Source organism: Mobula hypostoma, chromosome 21, assembly GCF_963921235.1.
Source record: "Mobula hypostoma chromosome 21, sMobHyp1.1, whole genome shotgun sequence".
Classification (NCBI taxonomy): domain Eukaryota; kingdom Metazoa; phylum Chordata; class Chondrichthyes; order Myliobatiformes; family Myliobatidae; genus Mobula; species Mobula hypostoma.
The window spans coordinates 11,924,818-11,941,990 of record NC_086117.1 but is presented as its reverse complement, the minus strand read 5'-3'; the positions used below and the strand labels follow the sequence as shown (position 1 = coordinate 11,941,990).

Genomic DNA, 17,173 nt, shown 5'->3' with positions numbered 1-17,173 from the left:
GTTGTTTCCTATGTTGGAGGAGTCGAAGAATGGAGATGATGAGGAATTTCTTTAGCCAGAGAGTGGTGAATCTGTGGAATTCGTTGCCACAGGTGGCTGTGGAGGCCAAGTCATTGGATATATTAAAGGCAGAGGTTGATAGATTCTTGATTAGTCAGGACATGAAGGGATACGGGGAGAAGGCAGGAGATTGGAAAATGATTCTGCCATGATGAAATGGCGGTGCAGACCCAAATGGCCTAATTCTGCTCCTATACCTTATGGTCTTAAGGTCCTGTTGTTTATTCACATGTATTCATTGTTTTTGTATTAATAAAAGTATTACAGAGACAGATTGAAATAAATGAAGCATTTTAGAAAACCTGTTCCAAGAGTATTAATATTAATCTTTTAAAACAACAATTGAAAAATAACAGTAATTTCTAAATAGTATTGTTACTGTAACCATTTACTATCAAATACTAATGTGTACACCATAATCTGCAAGGATTTGAAAACATATCATCTAACAATGTGGGTGAGGAGATTTACCAGGATACTGTCTGAATTACTGCCTGAATTTGAGTGAGCTCGGGCTTTTCTTCCTGGAGAGAAGGATGAGGGGTGACTTGATAGAAATGTTTAAGATGAAAAGAGGGACTGATAGACTGGACAGCCAGTGGCTTTTTCTCAGGGTGGAAATGGCTCGTTAAAGAGGGTATAATTTTAAAGAGATTGAAGGAAAGTAGAAGGAGGATGTCAGAGGATTTTTGTTTACACCGAGACTGGTGGGAGCGTGGAACACGCTGCCGGGATAGTAGTAAAGGTAGGTACTGTACATCAGGGACAAATAGAGGGTGATGCGGCAGGGAAGCGTTAAACTGGTTTTGGAGAAGGTTAAAAGGCCGGTACAACATGGTGGATCGAGGACCTGCACTGTGCTGTACTCTTCTGTGTAACGTGTTCTTGCAGCCATCTAGCGTGTGCAAAGCCGGTGTGAGATGTTCCACTGTTCTTGGGGTTGTAGAAAAACAATCGCAGCTTCATTAGGCAGTAAAGACCATGGCTGTGCATCTTCTCGTTATGGGTGGGGTTTAAAGAATTGAGGGGCGACTCTGCATGCCACGCGAGAACTGCACGTGCCACCTTCGGCATGCTTGCCATACTTCTTCCCCGCTCGAGAGTATAAATCCAGAGTAAAATGCTGTGGAACTCAGCAGGCCAGGCAGCATCTACGGAGAGGAATAAGCAGTTGACACTTCAGCGTGAGACCCTTCATCAGGAGTGGAAAGGAAGGGGAAAGAAGCCAGAATAAGAAGGTGGGACAGGAGTACAGTTCCGAATTTGGCAGTTGATTGGGGGAGGGGAGATAATGTAAGAAGCAGGGAGGTGATAGGTGGAAGAGATAGAGGGCTGAAGAAGGAGGAATCTGATTGGAGAGGACAGTGGACCAGGAGAGAAAGGGTAGGATGAGGGGCAGTAGAGGGAGATGATAGGCAGGTGAATAATCTAAGTGTCTTCATCATACGAAGGGCCCTGGCCCAAAGAATTGACTCTTTATTCCCCCGTAGGTGTAGCCTGACCTACAGAGGTGATCCAGAATTTTGTGTGTGCGCTGCCCTCCACCCAGAGTGAGCTGCTTCACGAGGACACAGAGCAACTCCCTGTCCTGCGGGATGTCTGAACGATCCAAGCTGACTAAAGCCTGGGCATTACTGCCCGGTGCCCCGGCCATACCCAGCAGCAGGGCTCCCCGGAAGGTGAAGAGATGCATCCACTCACTTGTTTCCCAGGCTGTGGCTCTTCCTATGCCGGGGCACCGGAGGGGTGCTGAGGCCCCCCGAGAAGGAGGCATCAGGACACGTGGGTCTCCGGCTGTACCTCACTGACGCCGAAACCTCGGAGGGACCTGGAGGAGACAAGAAGGACTGTTTACTCAAAAGGGGAGTGAAGGAGCTGACAGTAAAGCTAAATCCCAAGTCAAAACTCAAGCCCTTGAATTGAAATTTTTTTTAAGCAGATTTGTACATAGATGATTGCCTCAAGCAACCGGACGGGCTCCCTCGACACAGTAAGACCAACTACCCTCCCACATTCCCGCTTTTTCCAAGGACCTTCACTGAGGGTCTTGGCCTGAAATGTCCACTGACATATGTCATAAAATGTGTTGTTTTGTGGCAGCAGTACTGTGCAATACATAAAATACACTAAAAATTACAATAGGAAGCACACATAGTGGCTACTTTATTCTGTACATCTGTACATTTGCTAGATAATGCAAATATCTAATCAGCCAATCGTGTGGCAGCAACTTAATGCATAATAGCATGCAGACATGGTCAAGAGGTTCAGTTGTTGTTCAGACCAAACATCAGAATGGGGATGAAATGTGATTTAAATGACTTCGACAGTGGGATAATTGTTGGTGCCAGATGAAGTGGTTTGAGTATCTCAGAAACTGCTGATTTCCTGGGATCTTCACACACACCAGTCTCTGGAGTTTACAGGGAACGGTGTGAAAAACAAAAAAAAATCTAGACAGCAGCAGTCTTGTTAATGAGAGAGGTCAGAGGAGAATGGCCAGACTGGTTCAAGCTGAGAGGAAGGTAACAGTAACTCAAATAACCACACATTACAACAGTGGCTGGCTGAAAGACATCTCTGAATGCAGAACATGTCAAGCATTGAAGTGGATGGGCTACAGCAGCAGAAAGCTGAAAACATACACTCAGTGACCACTTTATTAGGTACAGGTGGTAACTAATGCAGTGGACACTAAGTGTATACACTGTAGAAAATAATGTTAAACAATAGTAAAAATAATGAGGAAGTGTTCATAGGTTCACAGACTTGTTTGGAAAAACGATGGCGGAAGGGAAGAAGCTGTTCCTAAAACATCAATGCAATTCACTGCACTGCCAATCTCCATTCCTTTCTTACCAACGTGAATTCAACATTCCTGCAGATGCAGAGTTAGCAAGAAGCCCAGCTCAATTACCACAGGAAATGACAGGATTTTATTGCACTGTCTATCACTGTCAGCCTGGAAATATGTTTTTACATTGTAATACACTAAAATAACGTTAGGTCACCAGAAAACAATGCCAGCAGTTGTGGATTTCGTAAAGCTGACTAAACTGCTTCTTTACTTTGTGGCTACGTTTACCCTCACGGCCTAAAACTGCACCCTCTGTAGCCGTGGGAACTGATTGGCAGAGGCGAAGAAATGTAGAGAATTACTTCACCCTAGAGCAGCAATCTTGGCCCCGGAACTGTGTGGAATGCCCTTACACAGTGACTCTGTTTTCTAAAAGGGGAGCATCTCTCCCCAAATGCCCCTGAATCAGCGGTTTAGAGTCATAGAGGAATTCATCACAAAACGGTCCCTTTGGCCCAAGAAGACTCTTGCATGCAACCCTTGCACAATAAGACTCTTGATCCCACATTCCACCTCATCGTGGAATCTTATCATCTACTTGGCTTCTTTCCCCTTCCTTTCCAGTCCTGACGAAGGGTCCTGGCCTGAAAGGTTGGCCCTTTATCGTGCTTCATAGATGCTGCCTGACCTGCCGAGTTCCCCCACATTTTGCGTGCATTTCTCTGGATTTCCAGCGTCTGCAGAATCTTCTGTGCGTTTAGCAGCGTCTACCTGCACTACACTATCTCTGCAACTGTAACACTATATATACAGGGGCGGCGTGGTAGTTACACATTACAGCTCCAGCAGTGGAGTATCAGGGGTACAATTCCCGCCGCTGTCTGTAAGGAGTTTGTATGATCTCCCCTTGACTGCGTGGGTTTACACAGGGTGCTCTGCTTTCCTTCCACATTCCAAAGAAGTTCGGGCTCGTGTACGTAAGTTGTGGACATGCCGTGCTGGTGCTAGAAGCACGGCAACAGTTGCACACTGCCCCCAGCACATCCTTGGACTGTGTTGACCCTTAACACATACATTTCACTGAACATTTCAATGTTCCAATGTACGTGTGGCAAAATAAAGCTGATCTTTATATTCTGCATTCTGTGTCGTTCGTTTGTTATGCGCTGTGTTGTATAACGTAGGCGATCATGGTCTTTCCCAGACCATGATTGTTCTTAGCAATTTTTCTCTACAGAAGTGGTTTGCCATTGCCTTCTTCTGGGCAGTGTCTTTACAGGACAGGTGACCCCAGCCATTATCAATACTCTTCAGAAATTGTCTGCCTGGTATCAGTGGTCGCACAACCAAGGCTTGCGATATGCACCAGCTGCTCATATGACCATCCACCACCTGCTCCCATGGCTTGCCGTAACCCTGATCGGGGGGCTGCACCTTGCCCAAGGGTGATCTACAGACTAGCAGAGGGAAGGGGTGCCTTACGCCTCCTTTGGTAGAGACAAATCTCCACACCGCCACCCTTGAATGTGTATGCGTAACACAAACAAGATGCTGGAGGAACTCAGTGGGTCAGACAGTATCTATGGAGAGGAATAAACAGTCAACGTTTTGGGCTGAGACCTGGTGAAGGATCTCGGCCTGAAACGTTGCCTGTTTATTTATTTCTGTAGAAGTTGCCTGACCTGCTGAGCTCCTCCAGCATTTTGTGTGTGTAATTCTGACTTGGATGTGTAATTCTGTATTTATGATTTTAATTGTTTAATAGGGCAGAATAGGCCCTTCCGGCCTTTGAGATGTGCTGCCCTTTAACCCCCTGGTTTTTAGCCCCAGCCTAATCACAGGACAATTTACAATAATCAATTAACCTACCAAACAATACGTCTTTGGAATGTGGGAGGAGACTTGCACACCAGGAGGAAATGCACACAGTTACGGGGAGAACATACAAACTCCTGACAGGCAGTGGCGGGAATTGAACCTGGGTCACTGGTTCTGTAAAGTCTTGTGCTAACCTCCATGCTACTGTGGCCCCCATCTGCATTCTGTTATTCTTTTTCCCTTCGTACTAACTCGATGTATGGATGCTTTGGAATGGTCCTTCTGGATGGCATGCTGAAGGTTTTTCACTGTATCTCGGTATGTGACAGTATTAAACCGATTAGTGATTTTCCCGTCCGTTGTTCTTAAGTACATCCCAGTATTAACTTAACATAAATTATACATATCCTACACAATAAAAGTCATAAAGTGGCTTCACTATAACTAATACTGTTACAGTATTACTAATACTGAGTGTATGTTCGATGATCTGTGCTCGGGGAAACAGTCTTTTAATATTCCCTGCCACCTTTAAGGATTTCTGCACCAAAACTCCCAGCTCCTCTCGACCCCAACACCATTTAAAATCATTCCACTTTATTGTCATTGCTTATACACCCTGACTTCCTACCACCAGGTGATGTAAACACTGCTGTGCTGGATATTGAGGTCCTTTGATAAACTGTGGCCTGGTTCCTTATGTTCCCACAGTTACAGTTCATTTGAAGTCTGCTCCTGCTGCTTCCAGCCTTCTTATTGACCTGTGTAGCCACTTTCAATGAACAGGGAACTGAAAGAAAGAGATAATTCCGTTTTTTTTGTATGTAGGATAAAAGCATCAATCGTTCATGCCTCACTGACCTTAAACTGAGGAGGTTAGCTAATGGCAAACCCATAGGTGTGAGGAATCGGCAGTTTCATCCCCACCAAAACAGTAGTAGGCACGTATTAGTGCCTGGACTTGATCTGGTTAACACATACACAGAAGGGAAGTTGAAAGTGAAACTAATCCATTAGGATGAATACTAAAAAAATTAATGGAGATGATTATCACCCAGAGATTTCATGGTTTCCATGACTGCCATGATGTGAATCTGTTCCCCTATTGGACAATATAAGCCTCAGCCCCATCCAATCATTGTCAAGGTTGCTCACCAACACAGGCTGCAAGTTGCCCAGGTAATACACACAGAGTGCCGGAGGAGCTCAGCAAGTCAGGCAGCATCTTTTGGGGGGAAGGAAACAGTTGCCATTTCCTCTCAAGACCCCTCCTTTATCAAGACTGGAAAGGCAGGGGGAAGAGTGCTGAATAAGAAGGTGTGGGGTGGGGGGAATGAGTATGAACTGGCAGGTGATAGGTGAGACCCAGTGTGAGTGGGTGAGGGAGGGGGAATGAAGTAAGAAGCTGGCAGGTGATAGGTGGAAAAGGTAAAGGATTGAAGAAGAAGGAATCTGATAGGAGAGGAGAGCTGTCTGGGGATGTGAACAAGATCCTAAACCGGTTAAGTAGGTCGCATCGCTTGAGGTACTTTAACAAAAACGGTTTGGAGTTGACTAGAATTTCTCCTTCGCCCAGTCTTTCAGGCAGTGAGCTCCAGACAACTCATCGGCCTGTAGATGAAAATACAGTCCCTCATCTCTCTCTAATCCTGCTACAAATAACTTTAAACATAAGCCCTATGGTTTCTGAATGCCTTGATCATGTCCCCCTGATTACTCTGTGTAGGCCTTTCATCATTTTATCCGGCTCAATCAAGACTCTGACCCAAATTCCACAATTCCAATGAAAACAACCGCAGTGTATTTAATCTTTCCACACTGCTATAATTTTCCAGTCCTGGCAAGGGCCTCATAAACCTCATTTAGAACCTTCTAGAATATGATCCTATTCTGAGCAGGGTAATCCTTTTGCTTTTCACAGTAAATAAAGTTGTCATGTAGGAAACACATCAGCCAACTTTCAGATGGAAAATTCCCATAAGCAGCGAGGTAGAAATCAGATGCTGATCGAGGGACAGATGTTACCCACCGGAAAGATTCCTCACCTTTCTCTAAGTTACTGGTCTGGGGATCTTTCGCATCCACCAAGCCGTTTGATCGGGATAGTAGGCCCACTAATGCTTCAGTCCCGCAACGATTCGGTACAGAACCAGACTGGGTAATGTACTGCAGCGTCTTGTATTATGGGTCTTAAATCCACAACTCACAGTTTCCGAGGCCAGTAAGCAAGAACAGCTTATTGAATCAATTGGATGGAGAAGCTTTCTTTCAGCAAGAACAAGGCTGTAATATTTTCAAGGTTCTAAGTAAATTTATTATCGAAGTACACATACGCTACCTTGAGATTCATTTTCTTGCAGATATTCACCACAGAGCAAAGAAGTATAATGGAGGAATTGAAAAACTACAAAGACTGACAAGCAACCAATATGCAAAAGAAGATAAACTTTACAAATTTTAAAAAAGTAATAATAAATAAATTAATTAATAATACTGAGAATATGAGTTGTAGAGTCTTGAAAGTGAGCCAATCGTTTGTGTTCAGTGTTGAGGTGAGTGAAGTTATCCACGCTGTTTTAGGAAGATGTATCTAAGATATCTTATGTATTTATATTTATTACATATTTTATTATTGTGTTCTTTTTCTTATCGTGCTGCATCGGATCTGGAGTAACAATTATTTCATTCTCCTTTACACTTGTGTGCTGGAACTGACATTAAACAATCTTGAACCTTGACATCTGTAGGGTATGTAATAGCTCTGAAGGGTAATTCACTGTGAAAAGAAAATTACTCAATGGGTAATTTTCCGAATCAAAAACAGATTTATTATCACAGACATATGTCAAGAAATTTGTTGTTTTATGGCAGCAATACAGTGCAAGAGAGAAAAATTACTGTACGTTACAATAAATACTGCAAATCGTGCAAAAGCGGAATATTGTTCATGGGTTCAGGAACCGTTCAGGAATCTGATGGTGGCGGGGGTGGGGGGTGGTAATTGCTCCTAAAACATTGAGTGTGGGTCTTCAGGCTTCCGTACCTTCTCCCTGATGGTAGCAATGAGGACATGCACTGGATGGTGAGCATCCTTGATTTCAGCACCATCTTTTGAAGATGCCCTCAGTAGTGCGGTGGGGGTGGGGGTGGGGGGTGGTGGTTGTGTATGTGATGGAGCTGGCTGAATCTACAATCCTTGAGCCTCTTTTCATCTGATGTTTTGGAGCCTCCATACTAGATGGTGATGCAGCAAATCAGAATGTGCTCTCCATGGTACATCTACAGAAATCTGTGAGAGTCTTTGGTGACATATACCGTCTCCTCAGACTCCTAATGAAACACAGCCTGCCCTCTTCATAATTGCATCACTATGTTGGGCCCACAATAGATCTTCAGAGATGCTGGCACCCAGGAACTTGAAACTGCTCACCCTTTCAATCGCTGACCTGCCGACTGGGACTGGGGTCTGTTTTCCAGATTTATCTTTCCTGAAATCCACAATAAATTCCTTGGTCTTGCTGACTGAGTGCAAGATTGGTGTCGTGACACCACTCAACCAGCTGATCTAGTTCACTCCTGTATGCCTCCTGGCCGCCATCATGATAGTTGTGTCACCGGCAAATTTATAGATGGTGTCTGAGCTGTGCCTAGCCACACAGTCACAGGTGTAGATACAGTGGAGCAGTGGGATAATCATGCACCCTTGAGGTGCACCTGTACCTGCTGCAACAAAAGAACTAACTTTACAACATATATCAGTGATAATAAACCTGATTCTGGACAAGAATGACAAAAAACACTCAAAGGACTGGATGTTACTTAGCTCACACTGTGGTAATTAAAACAAAGACAAAGTGAGATGGGGAAGAGACATAAGAAATTAACCCTTGTGATCAGTACTGGGCTCCTTATCTAAGAAAGGATGTGCTGGCATTGGAGAGGGCCCAGAGGAAGTTCATGAGAATGATCCTGGGAATGAAAAGGTTAACGTATGAGGAGTATTTGATGGTTCTGGCCCTGTGCTCACTGGAGTTTAGAAGAATGAACAGGTAGCGAATCTCACTGAAACGTACTGAATATTGAAAGACCCGGAATAGAGTGGACGTGGAAAGGATGTGGTGGGGGAGTCGAGGACCAGAGAGCACAGCCTCAGAATAGAGGAACGTCCATTTAGAACGGAGGTGAGGAGGAATTTCTTCAGCCAGAGGGTGGTGAATCTGTGGAATTCTTTGCCACAGACAGAGGTGGAGGCCAAGTCATTGGGTATATTTAAGGTAGAGGTTGAATGGTTCTTGATTTGTAAGGGTGTCAAAGGTTATGGGGTGAAGGCAGGAGAATGAAGTTGAGAGGGATTGATGGAATGGCGGAGCAGACTTGATGGGCCGAATGGCCTGATTCTGCTCATATTGTTTTATGGTGGCAACAGTCATGGAATTGGGGAAGTGTTGAGATAACGTGGGACCTGTGTAACTTTGATCATCATGGTTCCACTGATCACTGACCTGTTTCTTACACCCAGCAAAGTTGGAAAAAACATCGATGGAGGAGTCAGCAGCAAATAAAGTTAATGTTTGGTGCTCTGTCTTGAAAAAGACAAGAGAAACTGGTTGGAAATGGCCAGTCCTGAGGAGTTAGCACTGGTGGGTAGACTCTTGCAGGAGGAAATCTTCAGGAAGATGTGCATTTAACTCCCAATTAACCAATAATGGGCCAAAGTTTTACCCAGCATGCTCTGAGAAACCAAAGCACCTTTTTAAGGCAACTCTTTAAAAAAAACACAAGCTACAAGTTGTTGAATGTCACAAAAAATGTAATTATCATTTCACAATCAAGATTAATCCGAGCATAACAATTTATAGCTTTCTCCACCGTCTAACTATCCGGGGAATTTCAGTACACAGCAGAAATTGATTCTTTACAATTGTTGAATGGTTTTGTTTTTTGTTACATGCCACAAGCTGACCAACACAATACAACAAATTCCTAACACATGGAAGTGTATGCTCAGTGGCACCTTTGTTAGGTGCACACGTGCACTTGCTTGTTAATACAAATATCTATGCCAATCATATTGCAGCAACTCAAGATTCAAAGACTCAAAGTGCGGTTATTATCAAAGAATGTATAAATTATACAACCTTGAGATTTGTTTGATTCCAGGTAGCAAGAAACCCAAAAGAACCCAATTAAAGGAAAAAATAAAAATAAATAAAAAGGAAAGACCAACACCTGATACCCAAGAGAAAGGGGAAAAAAAACCACAAATCACCAGCATACGTTGTGAAATTTGTTAACAGTGGCAGCAGTACAATGCGATACAAGATAAATGTAGAAAAACATTCAATTTAGTAAGTATGTATATGTATATTAAATCATTAATTTAAATATAGTGTAACAACGGAAAAAAAAGTGAAGTAGTGTTCATGGGTTCATTTAGGAGTCAGATAGCAGAGGGGAAGAAGCTGTTCCTGAATTGCTGAGTGTGTGCCTTCAGGCTTCTGTACCTCCTTCCCGATGGTAACAATGAGAAGAGGGTGATGGGGGTCCTTAATAATGGACGCTACCTGTTTGAGTCACCGCTCCTTGAAGATATGGAGGCTAGTACCCATGATGGAGCTGACTAGTTTTACAACTCTCTGTAGCTTCTTACGATCCAATTAACCTACTAACTCGTATGTCTTTGGAATGTGGGAAGAAATTGGAGCATCCGGAGGAAACCCACGCAATCACGGAGTTTTCTTTCCGTCATTATTACAGGGTCAGAAAGGATTGTGTGTGAAAGGTGTGAAAAATATTTCAAACTTCTTGCAGACCGTGGTGGGAATTGATCCTAAATCACTGCTGCTGCGATGGCATTATGCTAACAGCTACATTACTGTGCTGCCCAATATACCAGAGAACAGATCTATTAATCAAATACATGAGTAAAAGGACCAGGGTTACTATTACTGCTATTTCAGAATCGGTGTGATTGGCCATTTGTTCGTGCTCTGGGATGTTTGGGCAAATTATATTATTAATGCACTAAATTTTAATACTGGGTACATTGTGAGCAGACAGGCTGGCAGTCACAGAAGTCTGCTGGCAGAAATGGTTTCTTTCCCTTCATTATTAAAGATTCAGGAAGGATTGTGCACGAGAGATGTGAGAAAATACTAGCCTGCAGGTTAAGGAAACCATTGTGAGGTGAGTAACACACAGCAAAAGAACTGGAATAGAACTCCCAATGGAACCACAAAATACAGGCGCCAGCAAATTGGAGTTTCTGTTTTCCTTCATTTCTCCGTGTGGCTTATATACACAGCCAGGAGTTTTATTTGTGATGCCCCCAACACCAACACCTTATCTTTTTTACACATTATACTCTGGAACCCTTGTGTGCTACTTGTTTTCAATCCGCCCAAAATATTTTACCACATGACATAAGCAGAGTCCAATTGTTGCTAACTGAAGTTATTGGATTCAATAAGCCACAAAGTCATAATCTTTCTAAGGAAGCTTGAATGCCATTGATGTTAGCCCAACTTTGATTGACCTTGAATAACCTACACTCAGTTGCCACTTTATTAGGTACACCTGCTCCTGAATGCAAATATCTAATCAGCCAATCACATGGCAGCAACTCAATGCATAAAAGCATGCAGACATGGTCAAGAGGTTCAGTTGTTGTTCAGACCAAACATCAGAATGGGGAAGAAATGTGATCTAAGTGACTTTGACTGTGGAATAATTGTTGGTGCCAGATGGGGTGGTTTGAGTATCTCAGAAACTGCTGATCTCCTGGGATATTCACTCAACAGTCTCGAGAGTTTACAGAGAATGGTGCAAAAAACAAAAACAAAAATAAATCCAATGAGTGTCAGTTCTGTGGGTGAAAACACCTTGCGAATGAGAGAGGTCAGAGGAGAATGGCCAGACTGGTTGAAGCTGACAGGAAGGTGACAGGAACTCAAATAACCACAAGTCACAAACAGTGGTGTGCAGAAGAACATCTCTGAATGCACAACCTGTTGAAACTTGCAGTTGATGGGCTATAGCAGCAGCAGGAGACCATGAACATTCACTCAGTGGCCACCTTATTGGCTACCAATGTGTTACTTATGCCCCCACTCCCTCCCCTTCCCCAACTCTCACTCCTTGGATTCCTGTGTTGAAGAGGCACAGATGTAGGCGGGGCTGAGTGAACTAGCCTTGCACTCAATGGTAAGATCATGCAACGCTGACGTCCCACCCCCCAGAAAGCTATTAGAGTAACACACCAAAATACTGGAGAATTCATCAGGGCAAGCAGCAGCTGTGGAGAGGAAAAAAGAGTCAAAGATTTGGGATGAAACTTTCCATCAGGACGGAAAGGAAGGGAGAGGAAGCCAGGATAAGAAAGTGAGAGCGGGGGTGGATAGAGTACAAGATGGAAGGTGACAAGTGAGACCATATGAGGGAGAAGGTCGGTGGGTGGGGGAGGGGGATAAAGGGAGAAGCTTGTTGGATGGGGGAGGGGATGCTGGGGAAGCTTGTTGGATGGGAGAGGGGATGATGGGGAAGCTTGTTGGATGGGGAGGGGATGATGGGAGAAGCTTGTTGGATGGGGAGGGGGGATGATGGGGAAGCTTGTTGGATGGGGGAGGGGATGATGGGAGAAGCTTGTTGGATGGGGAGGGGGATGATGGGAGAAGCTTGTTGGATGGGGGAGGGGATGATGGGGAAGCTTGTTGGATGGGGAGGGGGGATGATGGGGAAGCTTGTTGGATGGGGAGGGGGGATGATGGGGAAGCTTGTTGGATGGGGGAGGGGGGATGATGGGGAAGCTTGTTGGATGGGGGAGGGGGGATGATGGGGAAGCTTGTTGGATGGGGAGGGGGGATGATGGGGAAGCTTGTTGGATGGGGAGGGGATGATGGGAGAAGCTTGTTGGATGGGGGAGGGGGATGATGGGAGAAGCTTGTTGGATGGGGGAGGGGATGATGGGGAAGCTTGTTGGATGGGGAGGGGGGATATGATGGGGAAGCTTGTTGGATGGGGGAGGGGATGATGGGAGAAGCTTGTTGGATGGGGAGGGGGATGATGGGGAAGCTTGTTGGATGGGGAGGGGGGATGATGGGGAAGCTTGTTGGATGGGGGAGGGGGGATGATGGGGAAGCTTGTTGGATGGGGGAGGGGGGATGATGGGGAAGCTTGTTGGATGGGGAGGGGATGATGGAGAAGCTTGTTGGATGGGGGAGGGGGATGAAGGGAGAAGCTTGTTGGATGGGGGAGGGGGATGATGGGAGAAGCTTGTTGGATGGGGGAGGGGATGATGGGGAAGCTTGTTGGATGGGAAGGGGGGATGATGGGGAAGCTTGTTGGATGGGGGAGGGGGATGATGGGGAAGCTTGTTGGATGGGGGAGGGGATGATGGGGAAGCTTGTTGGATGGGGGAGGGGATGACGGGGAAGCTTGTTGGATGGGGGAGGGGATGACGGGGAAGCTTGTTGGATGGGGGAGGGGATGATGGGGAAGCTTGTTGGATGGGGGAGGGGATGATGGAGAAGTTTGTTGGATGGGGGAGGGGGATGATGGGGGAGGGGATGATGGAGAAGTTTGTTGGATGGGGAGGGGGATGATGGGGAAGCTTGTTGGATGGGGAGGGGATGATGGGGAAGCTTGTTGGATGGGGAGGGGGATGATGGGGAAGCTTGTTGGATGGGGAGGGGGGATGATGGGAGAAGCTTGTTGGATGGAGGAGGGGGATGATGGGGAAGCTTGTTGGATGGGGGAGGGGGGATGATGGGGAAGCTTGTTGGATGGGGAGGAGGATGATGGGGAAGCTTGTTTTTGGGGGGAGGGGATGAAGGGAGAAGCTTGTTGAATGGGGAGGGGCTGATGGGGAAGCTTGTTGGATGGGGAGGGGATGATGGGGAAGATTGTTGGATGGGGGAGGGGATGAAGGGAGAAGCTTGTTGGATGGGGAGGGGGATGATGGGGGAGGGGATGAAGGGAGAAGCTTGTTGGATGGGGAGGGGGATGAAAGGAGAAGCTTGTTGGATGGGGAGGGTGATGATGGGGGAGGGGGATGAAAGGAGAAGTTTGTTGGATGGGGGAGGGGGATGAAGGGAGAAGCTTGTTGGATGGGAGGAATGGGAGATTGAAGTGAGAAGTTGGGAGATGATAGGTAGAATAGCTAAAGGGTTGAAAGAAGGGATTGGATAGGAGAAGAGAGTGGACCATGGGATAAAGGAAAGGAGGAGGGGCACGTGAGAGAGGTGATGGACTGGTGAGAGGTATAGAAGAGGTAAAAGGGGATCCAAAATGAAGAATGGAAATATTCTGACATTGTCTTCTGGAGTGATAGGGTGATGTAACATGGAAACCGGCCCTTTAGCTCACTGAGTCCATGCCAACCATCAACCACCCATTTGCACAAGTCCCACATTTTATTCTCCGCTTTCCCTCAACTCCCTCAAGATCCTATCCCTCACCCACTCACCCGGGACAATTAAACTACCAGCTGCCAGGCCCTTGTGTTGTGGGAAGGAAGTGGAGCACCAGAGGGTTTTATATCATCGATGAACATCAGCTGCAGCATTTTTCAGATGAACTGAAGTAGGTTAACAGTCAAAACTATCATCGTTGTCAGGAGCACAACCAATACTGTCAGGAGAGGCACATTAGAATACAGCAGCTTGTGGAAAGGTTGACCCTAGGAAAGTTCAGTGGCCAGGGTGAGCAGGGAGAACAAGCGAACTCCACTTAGACAGCTCCTGAGGCCAGGACTGAACCGGGATCTCCAGTGCTCTTATTGTCCTAGATAAACCTTAAGCAATCACGAAGCAATCTTAAAATCCCCCAGGCACCTCTAAATGTCAGAGGCGTTTAATGTGTATAAACTAAGGTAAGTTTTTATCAGGAGCGTCTATTGGCTGTACCCCCGTGCTGCTGCTGATACAATTTATCTTCCTTTATAGTTGTTAAACATCTCTGACATTCAGAGGCACCCAGTGGAGATTAGGATTGCTTCAAGTCCATCAAGTAAATTGAAACTGATTTTAAAATGTAAAGTGAATTTAAAACACCTTGACAGATACTCAGACTGAAGCAAATTGAAGTGAAGTAACTGTACGTAAAGTATTAAAACATCTGCTGGAGGATCTCAGTGGGACAAGGAGGGTAGGAGGATCTGTGGATTCAAAGGAATTGTTGATGTTTTGGTTAGAAACCCTGCAGCAGGATTTGGAGTGGGAGTGGTGGTGGGGGGGGGGGAATAATCTATTACTGTTGTCGCTGCACTGACTGTAAACACTTTAATAAGCTTCTCCCCACTGCCACCACCATCTATTGCCCACTCTGGCCTTTTACATCTCCTTACCTGTCCATCACTTCATCTGGGTCCCTTTCTCCTCTGGTCCACTCTCCTCTCCTATCAGATTCCTTCTTCTCCAGACCTTTATCTTTCCCACCCACTTGGCTTCACCTATCACCTTCCAGCTATCCTCTTTCACCCTCGCCCCCACCCCGCCATCTCTTTATACTGGCAACCTCCTCTTTCCTTGTCAGTCCTGAAAAAGTGTCTAGGCGAGAAACGTCTGACCTGCCGAGTTCCTCCAGCATTTTGTGTGGGCAACTTTTTATAAGGTTAGTTATATTGTAAATACATGCTAGTATTTATGCACATTTTTCTCCCCATCTGTAATTTAACCTCTAACTTTAGTTTTTATATAATTCTTTATTCTTTATAGCTCCTGGCATGGACAGCTCACTGAGGGGTTCTTAAAAGAAATCTTCCATTTACCAGAAGATAGAATGGTGTTTGGGATAACAAGAAAAATCTGTAGTCAGGCCAATGCAGGCTTATAATGAATTATCTCTAATAATTATATAACTGTTGAATATTGTTGTTTTTGTTGCATGTCTCACCAATGCACCACAGAAAATTCCTGATACATGTAAATATACAGTGCCTATAAAAAGTATTCACCCCCCCCTGAAAGTTTTCATGTTTTATTGTTTTAGAACACTGAATCGCAGCGGATTTAATTTGGCTTTTTTGACATTGATCAACAGAAAAAGGTTCTTTCATGTCTAAGTGAAAGTACCTCCACAAAGTGATCTAAATTAATTACAAATATAAATCACTAAGTAATTCATTCGTCCCTCTTCCCTCTGGGAGAAGGCTCACGCGCTTGAAGACTTGTACGGCCAGGTTTGGGAACAGCTTCTTTCCAACTGTGATAAGACTGCTGAACGGATCCTGACCTGGATCTGGGCCGTACCCTCCAAATATCCGGACCTGCCTCTCGGTTTTTTTTGCACTACCTTACTTTCCATGTTTCTATTTTCTATTTATGATTTATAATTTAAATGTTTAATATTTACTAATTTTTACTATTTTTAATATTTAATATTTGTAATCCAGGGAGCGGGAAGCGCAGAATCAAATATCGCTGTGATGATTGTACGTTCTAGTATCAATTGTTTGGCGACAACAAAGTATAAAGTATAAAAGTATTCACCTCCTTCAAGTCAGTATTTAGTAGATGCATCTTTGGCAGCAATTACAGCCTTGAGTCTGTGTGGATAGGTCTCTATCAGCTTTGCACATCTGGACACTGCAATTTTTCCCCATTCTTCTTTACAAAACTGCTCAAGCTCTGTCAGATTGCATGGGGATCAGGAGTGAACAGCCCTTTTCAAGTCCAGCCACAAATTCTCAATTGCATTGAAGTCTGGACTCTGAGCTGGCCACTCCAGGACATTAACTTTGTTGTTTTTAAGCCATTCCTGTGTAGCTTTGGCTTTATGTTTGGGATCCTTGTCTTACCGGAAAACAAATCTTCTCCCAAGCAGTTTTCTTGCAGACTGCATCAGGTTTTCCTCCAGAATTTCCCTGAATTTTGCTGCATTCATTTTACCCTCTACCTTCAAGAGCCTTCCAGGTCCTGCTGCAGTGAAGCATCCCCGCAGCACGATGCAGCCACCACCGTGCTTCATGGTGTGTTTTTGATGATGTGTGGTGTTTGGTTTACACCAAACATAGCACTTAGTCTGATGGACAAAAAACTCAATGATAGGATTTCATCCCGAAACATGAATGGTTTCTTTTGCCTGCCCTCTGAATTCCTCCAGCATATTGTCTGTTGCTCTGGAATCCACCATCTGCAGTCTCTTGCGTCTGTATTTTACACAAGACACATTGAGGCCGAGGTTTCCATTTCAGATAAAAAGGACAGTTCAATTGCAAACCCTGCTTTAGGACATTATCCATCCCTCTCTCTGTGTAAAGCATCAAAATCAGGCTGGGAGAAGGGTGACACAGTTAACATGGAGTCGCTATTACCCTTGTATTCCAATACAGACAGCTGCCATCTCAACACTAACTGGAGTTTTTTCAAAGCCTAACAACTGTAGGAGTGCACATGAGCAAAAATCCATGCATATTTGGTGCTGCACCAACTGGTTAAAAGGGAAGAATGCATTTCTGCCTTACTGTTGTATAATGTGCACGACACCAAGATTCCTGCACAC

General features: G+C 44.9%; 1 protein-coding gene across 4 annotated transcripts in view; it reads right to left on the bottom strand.

Moving 5' to 3' along the window:
* LOC134359788 (ras-specific guanine nucleotide-releasing factor RalGPS1-like) overlaps window positions 1-17,173 on the bottom strand; it is a 756,496-nt gene that overhangs the window by 76,543 nt on the left and 662,780 nt on the right. For 2 of the 4 annotated variants that reach the window (XM_063073428.1, XM_063073427.1), the window contains 2 exons: window positions 5,307-5,465; window positions 1,762-1,888 (listed from right to left, as the gene is read on the bottom strand). In XM_063073428.1, the coding sequence (XP_062929498.1) occupies window positions 1,762-1,888; window positions 5,307-5,465 (286 nt within the window). The remainder of the gene's footprint in view (window positions 1-1,761; window positions 1,889-5,306; window positions 5,466-17,173) is intronic. The other 2 variants (XM_063073429.1, XM_063073430.1) reach the window with 1 other exon arrangement.